At 39.9% G+C, this 9,600-nt stretch overlaps 1 protein-coding gene across 1 annotated transcript; it reads right to left on the bottom strand.

Moving 5' to 3' along the window:
- Positions 1 to 444: 444 nt before the first annotated feature.
- Positions 445 to 8,601, bottom strand: LOC119658579 (MKRN2 opposite strand protein). The gene is made up of 3 exons (XM_038066034.1): positions 8,375 to 8,601; positions 8,070 to 8,256; positions 445 to 884 (listed from the first exon to the last, which is right to left on the bottom strand). Exons 1-3 carry the CDS (start codon positions 8,470 to 8,472, stop codon positions 564 to 566), a joined length of 606 nt encoding a protein of 201 aa, XP_037921962.1. The 5' UTR covers positions 8,473 to 8,601; the 3' UTR covers positions 445 to 563.
- Positions 8,602 to 9,600: the final 999 nt, after the last annotated feature.

The raw sequence follows: 9,600 nt of genomic DNA, 5'->3' as shown, positions 1-9,600 counted from the left end.
AAAGGAGGGGAGGGGAAGAGTCGAAATATTGAAGAAAGATATGGGAAATATCCAGGAAGGAGCACGAAGAGTCCCAGCTCAAAGCGGCCAACATAGTATAACCCATTTTTATGGCATCTTTCAAAGTTCTTTCATTTCAGTTATCGCTTGAAAAAGCTTTGTAAAGGATTTCCACTCCTTTGTGGAACATAAGCCATTAATAACATTTAATGGTGTGCAAGTGGGATAGCCTACAGCGGCAAACAATTTAAAGTAGAACATTAATTTTGCGGGTTTCATTCGTTTACTTATTTATTTACTTATTCTGTTTTTCATTTTATCATAAGAAGCCTCCAACCGAAGCTAAAATTATTTCATGAGCGACTGCAGAACCACAGAACCACAAGATGTGTTGCAGCAGGACTGACAAGAAACATGCAAAAGGCAATAATATCACACTAAATCTTTATTAATTATTCAATCTAACAATAGTACAACAGCCAGAACACAAGTGCAAGAAAACATTATTCCTATTTCTCCACACAGAATCATATTCATATCATCTAACCTTAAGTGTTGCTTCCTTACTCCTTAATTGTACACAATTTCACTCCGTAGAAGTTGCCCCTCAGCCCGGCTGCGCTGCTACCACTATGGCTCGACATATCCTTGCCGACGGAATGTGTATACAATCCATAATCTCGTATTTTACGATACAATGAAATATATTTTCCGGCTGTTGTGGTCCGGGGTACGATGTATTTCTCGCAGAAGTACGTCTTATTTTCGGCATCCTTGCTCAGCGCACTGTAGCCCACAGCCTGCAGGAATGTCAGGACGAATGTGTAGCAATTGTACGCTTCCTCGTTGTAATCGTCAGTTGTCCAATTAGGCTGTTTACAAATCTGTAAAACATATAAAAGCGATATTTTGAATACCTTCAGGGATGTCTGGAATGGGAGGACATGCATACACGTGGCAGGAAAAGCGGAACAGATTACTTTTGATTTAGTAAATAAATATTGCAAGATTTCATCTTGGGCAAAATGTTCTATTTCTGCTTGGAGGGATTTTCTCTGTTTGGTACATATACGAGGATGTTTGCGCTTTGCAATCATCACAAGATTCTCCTACTGTTTGCATACAGGCATTGTAGCCTGCTGGATGCTCCTCACTATCTGAGAATAAATGTTACCTGTGGAACTGAAAATCTTGCCAAATTTCTACTCTGAGAATGAATATTTTTTGGAAGATTTTTTGTATAGTAACTTAGTTCCGGCTCTTTAATGGCTACCAGTTGACCCTTTAATGCAAATGAAATATATGTTTATTATATCCCGAATGCTCCCAAGAAAAGATTACATACCTAGAGTCATAACAAAGGATGCCCAACGTGGGGGTTTGAAACGTGTGCACAGTTCATTGTGAAACAACCAAATAAGCAACCCTAAACAAATTTTTTCCATTCGCTTATGGACACTCGTGCTTCTTGTCCTTTGTTAACTTAGGAAAGAAAACAGTAAAATATAGTCAAATACTCTTTTTTTCAGCAATTCATTACAAATAATTTACCAACGGTGAATTTAGCCTAGCCCATTTACAGTTGTGTTCAAACATGGCCTTCTTAATAATTTTTCTCTTAAAATGATGTTTCTTTTCCCTTATTTTAAAGGTTTTCTGAAAAAGAAGACCGTATTAAAATCAGTTTTGGAGGAGGTGAAAATCTCAAATACACACTGGCCTGGAAACGCCAGTGTGTGGGATTTTTATCCACTTAAAACCACCCCCAACAATCCCTTGCCCCGTGGAACTACCACAAGGTATTACATCACGGAGAGAAATTAGCTCATTCTAGCTGATTTCCTTTATTCTACGTGTATGGGTATGTAACCACGCTTTTATCGTCTCCTGTGGCGATTCGCAGTCTGCTCTGGACGAATTCGAATTTGGAATCCCAATCCTCCTGACATGCTGCCACTTTCTTAGAGTTTCTTCGGTTCTTTCTTGCACGAATTTTGAACAGTGGAAGAATACGGGGTCCGGGTCCTCTGGGACTCCATCGCAGTTTGGACAATCGGGTGAGGTCCACACCCGTCAGAAAATGGGTGCCATCTTTTCAGTCACTCCTTGCTTGTAGCGATCAGCCTGAGTATCCACTGATTCTTTCCCGAACGTTCTCAATGCTCTTGCCATCTATTTACGGATCTCTCTTTCGGCGTTCTTCATCTGCGACAAAGGAGAGTTAGGTTGTATTGTATATATTGGTCATTCCATTTACCAAGATATCAATCAGCGTCATTCCTAAGATGACAAACGCTGCATCATCTGAGACAGTTCTAAAGACTGAGCAAACCTTTTGGGCTGCTCATCTGTAGACTGCACACAGTTTGTTAGCATTAAATGAGATCTGCAATGTCTTTCCGTAAACCGTGGGGGCGTACTACTAGAGCGTGACTAGCCACACTAGCAGTAGATGCTTTGTCAGAAGCATACTGCATGTGTTGCTTATAATTGAGTTTCCAAACTATCATCATTCCCAAGCAAGATGAGGACTGCTTCCGTTTTTTCATCTGCAAGAGTCAGAATAGGCAACAATTAACAATACTGATTACTTCGTATGAGTATAACTCAGCATCTTTGAGAAGCTTTGCGATTATGTCCAACGCTATGTCGTCGGCGTAACGCAACGCAATGGCTTCCTCCAGAACCGGAAAATTAAGAAAAAACCTGAGTCTTCACTGGTAGAGCCTGCAAAAGTAAAGCTAAGTAAATATCGCGTAGTTATTGAGTGTAAGGACGTGAACGAGATCACTACGAGGGAGAACATTTGCCAAGCCTTACGACCCCAGCTAGGTATACAGTCAGTGCAGGAGACTACGGCTAGAGAAGGCATATGGTGATACACAAATCGCCGCGATAAGTCTAACGCTTAAAACGACAAAAGAGTGCCAGCAAAGTCCGGATTGGTTGGGGCGTTTGCAGACTGCGAGAGTAGACAACTCTAAAAATATGTTTCTGGTATTTTGAATTTGGACAAATGACTGAAAGAATGCACTAGTGTCCACGTAAGGTCCGAGCTTTTGCCGGAAATACGGAAAAAAGACCACATTGAAAAAGATTGCAGAGGGAGACCTAAGTGTCTGTTCTGCACGCAAATAAGTGACATTGACAGCGCATACATCACAGACTGTAGCATACGTCGGGTGTTTAGAAAGGCGATCGACACTATGCATAATTGAGGTCAGATGGTTCAGGTATAATTATAAGGAGACCTGAATCATTGACAAGCGGCTCAGGATCTGCTCTCCCAGACAGTACTGGAAAAGCAAAGTCAGTCTACGTCGTCATTATCTTCGACCAGTACAAAGATCTGGAACAGGGAATTTGGATTGCGGATAAGGATGGAAAGCAGCGATATGGACATGGGCAAATCGAATCATAGAAGGAACCATGAAGATCTTCGAGAGTGGATTCATGAGAGTTAAAAATAGGTGGAATCTCTATCTACAGTTGCTCCGCGGCACAAAGCCTTATGACGAAGGAGTTCCGATCCATGATGGAGAGGCTAGCGATGGTTGCAAATGACCATAACCTTAAAACAAGTCGGGAAACCGGAAGCTAGGCGCTTCAGGTATGAAAGGTTTTGTTTGCTTCTTGTGTGAGTATATTTGAGCGTAGAACTATCCCATTTGTACGTAGCCCGTTAAGAATATGCATTTAGCATATCAGATTTAGTACTTCGGGTTGTAAATTTACATGGTAAGGAAAATTTGAGCTACTGTAACTTTGTTACTAATAGTATGATTTTGACTTGGAAATAATATGCTTCACATTATATTTTATACTACTACCAACTTTTACAACTCTGACATAAACTTAAGGGGGGTTTTACTCAATTTTCCGAAAAATACTGGTAATATACTATTATTAACGTAATTTGAACAGATATCGATATGGAGAGTATTTTGAGGCCTGGGCACCATATAAAGGCAGCTTCACAATTTTTTTTCAGATTTTTCGGTTGAGTTGTTTCTGAGAATGGCTCCTTTAAAGAAATCATCACTTTGCACCCCTCCCTACTCCCCGCCTTTTTAACAAATCTCAAAACTAAGACCTGGTTTCGAAAAGTACTGATCGAGACCTTTCATTTGATACTACACATGACTATATTTGGTGAAAAAAATTGTACACCCCACTTTTACATGTATGGGGACCCCCACTAAATCTCAACGTGATATCCTCCTAATATCACTCACTGCATGTCTTGGGGTCTACAGGTCCCACCTTCTCACCAAATTTCGTGTCAATCGGTATAGCCGTTTCTGAGAAAAGTGCCTGTGACAGACAGACAGACAGTTTTGTTTTACAAACGAAACCTCAAACAAGTCGGGAAACCGAAAGCTGGACGCTTCAGTTACGAAAGGTTTTGTGTATTTCTTAGTACGTAGCACGTAATATATCCATATATTATGTGAGAGTATCCACTTTCGGGTGATATTGACATTTATAGTCTTCAATTTTCAAAGAAGCAACAAATTTGAGGTATTATAACTTTGTTATTAATTGTGCAATTTCCACCAAACTTGGTAAGATCATGCTCTATATTATAGCCTATATCACTGCAAAATTTCATGGTACTAGGATGGACTTAAGGGGGGTTTCTAACTAATTACAAAAAATTGTAGTAATATACTATTATTAACTTTATTTAAACAGATATCGGCATGGAAGGTATTTCGGAGCCCAGCCACCATATAGTGGCCGCCTCCTGATTTTTTTCAGATTTTTTGGTTTGGTAGTTTCTGAGAATGGTCCCCTTAAAGAAGTGATCACTTTCAACCCCCCGCGCTCCCCACCCTTCCAACGAATGTCAAAACTAAGATCGGCTTTGAAAAGTACTAATCGAGGCCTTTAATTTGATACCCCATATGACTATATTTGATGAAAAAAAATTTTCCACTCCCCTTTTGTTTACACAAAACCTTAAAAATAGCTAGTGATTTCAACGCATGAGCTGAAAAATAGGGCAGCCGAGAAACGAACGGAAGAGTATGTATACCACTCGAAGCTCTTTGACGTCTGAATCTTGTACTTCCAAATACTGGATACGTAAATAGTTTTCGAAAGAGGAAAGTTTGTTAGCGATATTTTAAATAGGGATCTCCTGTGACCAGCAAGCCATTTTTTAAGGTTTTGTGTAAACACAAAACCTTATTAAAATCGGTTTACTGTCTGTCTGTCTGTCTGTCCGTCACACGCATTTTACTCGGAGACGGTTGTAGCGATTGACACTAAATTTGGTAAAAAGGTGGGAACTGTGAACACTCCCGCATACAGTGAGTTACACCCTTTTACGTTGAATTTAAGGGGGGGTCCCCATATATGCAAAAGGGTGGTGTAAATTTTTTTTTCATCAAATATAGTCATGTGGGGTATCAAATGAAAGGTCTCGGTTAGTACTTTTCAAAGCCGGTCTTAGTTTTGACATTTGTTGGAAAGGTGGGGAGTACGGGGGGTTGAAAGTGATAATTCCTTTAAGGGGGCCATTCTCAGAAACTACCGAACCGAAAAATCTGAAAAAAATCAGGAGGCTGCCACTATATGGTGCCTGGGCTCCGAAATACCTTGCATAGTGATATCTGTACAAATAAAGTTAATAATAGTATATTACCATAATTTTTAATAATTGACTGCAAAACGCCCCTTAAGTCCATCCTAGTATATAACATAGAGCATGATCTTACCAAGTTTGGAGGAAATCGCACTATTACTAACAAAGTTATAATACGTCAAAGTTGTGGCTTCTTCGCAAATTCAAGACTATAAATGTCAATATCATCCGAAAGTGGATATTCTCACATAATATATGGATATATTACGTGCTACGTACTAAGAAATACACAAAACCTTTCGTACCTGAAGCGTCCAGCTTCCGGTTTCCCGACTTGTTTAGAAATAATTCAGCGGAAGACAGCTGAGAGAAGGGCAGCCAATAAGTTTGATAAAGGGATTTTGAAAGATGTTTTGCAACAAAACACAGCACAGCGCTCGAAGGAAATACAGAAGATTCAGCCTTACAAATCCGTGAAAAGTTAAGATGAGCATGTGACGCATGCATTACAAGGTTTATTCTATCGCAAAAGCAAGCTCGAACTTTTGGTGGATCTCTGAAATCGGAGAATGTCGCAATGCTTGCCTTTAGGTCTGAAGACACGAAGAGCAGTCAGCGAAATAGAAACTCATCTGGATGCGAGCAGCTACGTGAAGAATATAAAAAGCCTCGGAACAAACAGCATATGGCTATCATAAACAGTATGAGTGAACACTTTAAGTGACTGTGTAAGAAGCTGACACGGTTCCTGGGGGTGGCGCCTAAAAGAAAATAATTTCAAAAATCAAAGGCAAACGCTTTTCACCAAATTCTTGCCCTAACCTGCTTAATGAAATAGAAACGAATCTACAAGGATGAACGCTGTGTCTTCAATTCCGCGATATGAAGCAAAATACTTGAGTCCCTAATTAACTTAGGCGGGTCGGCACCTGGTGCGTACCGTTGACGACTTCTTAAATGATAGGCTTTTGTGTTGCGAATTAGATGACGGAATGAAATCATATCGAATGACATCCGGAGTCTCAAAAGATTCGCCGTAAGCCCACTCTTATGTAGAATGAAGTACTGAACCTAGCCCTTCCTATTGGTGTGACCTCTATTGGTTTCGCCACGGTCTTTTCGATTCTATTATATGCAGCCACAGTATGAGCAGATACACTTGAAAAAACAATAGATAACAGAAAAATTGAAGCTATGTATCGTATAAGGGCATTCCGAACATATTGCGCTTACAGAACAATTTCCGATGAAGGAGTCTGCGTGATAGGAAGAGTGATTCTGATTGATATTTTGACGTGAGAAGGACAACGTCGAACGTATCTCGCCAGAGAAACTCCTGTCCGTTGGCGGTAGCTTGCATAAGCTGAAGCTGGACCCACAGGATCATATGGGATATTCGGAAATAGATTGAGTGACCACACGGCGAAGTAGGTTTCGACCTAACACAGTTTTTGAGTTACCGAGCGTATTTCTATCATTTTGGGTATGAAGATTCCTCATATTGTCCAAACGGCCCGTAAGACGCAGAACATATTTTTTTTTCACTGCCCGAGATTCGCGTCTCAGAGAGCTGCATTGAAACCTACAACCAGGGAGCACTTAAAAGCTGAAAACGTCTTCCATTATAAGTTGAAGTTGAAGGCGATATGAACTGAAGTCGAAAAGGTATTACTTAGCAGCCATCCATCCGAACGGGAACTTGAGTGCAGGATAAATACCCCGCGGTGTAATACCATATGGAAGTTCCGCGGGGGGAGTGAAAGGAAAAGGAGGTTATTTTAGTGGGTAACAGTTCCACATATCTGTCTGTCTGCTTGTCCGTCATCTTTCTGCCTTTTTTTGTTGATGGAAGCTGGAAATGGCTGGTAATCAACCGTTTGACAGGGCCGACTCCGCTTTTGAGCGGGACAAAGGCCAAAAAAGAGTAATAGCTAGGAGTATTATTATGATTGAACCGCTTAAATTTTTCTTTGGAGAGTCTCCATAGTAAACATTTTGTTCTCGTTATCATTACAAAGAAATTTCTAATTCGTAACTTTCAGCCTCGTTTATAGTTTTCGAAGTGAATATTCCATTAATTTACCCGGCACCTCCTTGGACTATTTTGCGCAGAATCTGCTTTACAATTCTGGAATTGACAACATATCCAAGGCAGAAGTAACCTTTTGATTTTACTGCAGGTCAAATTTCATTTCTTTCCTTCCTGCTTCGTTACAACAACATAGTATTGCAGAACTAGAAACTTCTCATTTGCTAATGATAAGCTCAAAGTTAGACTTCTGAACGGGATCCACCAGCACTTCAAAGCTAATAGAAAACACAAAACAAAGAAACTTATTTGAGAGGACTTTCAAAGCATCTGTTCCTGTTCACTCCCAAGTTTTCAATATGCTAGTAATGAGTCGACCAGAATAATTTTCCAACTGTTAAGCTTTTAAGTCCTAATATAACTGAAATGCATGAAGAATAACAAACAAACCTGTAACAAGACCTCATCCCAAAGTTCATGCCATGGTTCCGGAACATTCTCAACTAACAAACATTGTGACCAAGAACTTTGTCCACTTTTGTCCGAATGCCGTTGAAGACCATTCCTATCGAATTCAACTATGGTACCTTTCGATGTAGTTACAGCTATGTGCAAGTCGGTGGAGTTGTTGTAATCACTGCAAATAGAAAGGAGCGAAGGAACAATGAATAGAAGCAGAGAAGCCTATTTGGATCTACTTGCATGTCCGTTTGTAGTTTGAAGCTTTCAAATTAACCATAAGGATATTAACTTACTTTAGAAAGTCGCCAGTTGTAGGACGTAAAACAACAGCACAAGGATACTGTGAGGCCCGAATAAAAGGATATGGTAGACGAAATGGGAGTAATTTCATTTTCTGCTCACTTAGACGACATCCACATGTTGGACACTAGTTCAGGGAATTCGGCACAAAAGATTTTCGATGTGCAGTGCTGAAAGCATATAATTCCCGGATCACCTGCTATTGATGAAAGCATTTTATCTGAAAATAGTCAAGAGAAAATGGATGCGGTTAGGAAACATTGTTTTGATGTTTATTTTATTGTAATGCATAAGGAAATGTCAAGGCAAATATAGTTTCCAGGTCGAGCCAATCAATCTTCTTTTCGTAGTTGGAATATGTGATGTTCGATAAGGTTTGGTCTAGCTTTTCAGCAATAATGTCAAATTGTTTCTTGAACAGATGCAGTGATGACTGTGATGGGTACTAGAATCGTAGTAATATAGAAATGGTATCAGTCAAAGACCGCGTTTCTGAATAGATAAACAAACAATAATGATGTCTTCATGTTAGCAAAAGTTCTGAATATTCCTTGATATGTTTCTGGTTAATAATAGTTTGGTTTTTTTCAAACTTTCCAAAATAGTGTATTATATTATTGCCTATTACGGTAGCAAACTTCGAACTACTAGAAGAGCTTAAGGGGAGGTTTTATGGAAATTTTTTAAAATAAGGTAATATGCTATTATTAACTTTGTTTGAGCAGATATAGGAATGACATGTATTTTAAGGCTTTTTTTTCAGATTTTTCGGTTAGGTAGGTTCTAAGAGACCTGTACCACTTCTTAGGGCACATATTTTGAGCCCTCACTCCCCAATGTTTCACCCAGTATCAAAAATATCGACAGTACTAATCGACTCCTTTCACTCGATACCCCACTCGACTATATTCTCTGAAAAAAACAGCTCACACCCCCACCTTTCACATATATGGGTAGCCCCTCTCCAATCCTAACATAAAATGGCGTCACTTGCTATATGTAAAGGGATTCACTGATCACATCTTCCCACCAAATTTCATGACAATCGGTTCAGACGTTTCCGAATAAATCAGGTGTGACAGACAGACAGACGACTTCGTATTGGGCCCACCACTGCAGCATACCATGTACAACGATGCACTTAATCTTCACCTTCCGAAGGAAGCCACGGTGGTGAGTTATGCTGACGACATAGCGCGGGTTATTGTCGCAAAGCACC

The sequence above is a fragment of the Hermetia illucens genome, chromosome 1 (genome assembly GCF_905115235.1).
Source record: "Hermetia illucens chromosome 1, iHerIll2.2.curated.20191125, whole genome shotgun sequence".
NCBI classification, from domain to species: domain Eukaryota; kingdom Metazoa; phylum Arthropoda; class Insecta; order Diptera; family Stratiomyidae; genus Hermetia; species Hermetia illucens.
This window is presented reverse-complemented; position numbering and strand designations above follow the sequence as displayed.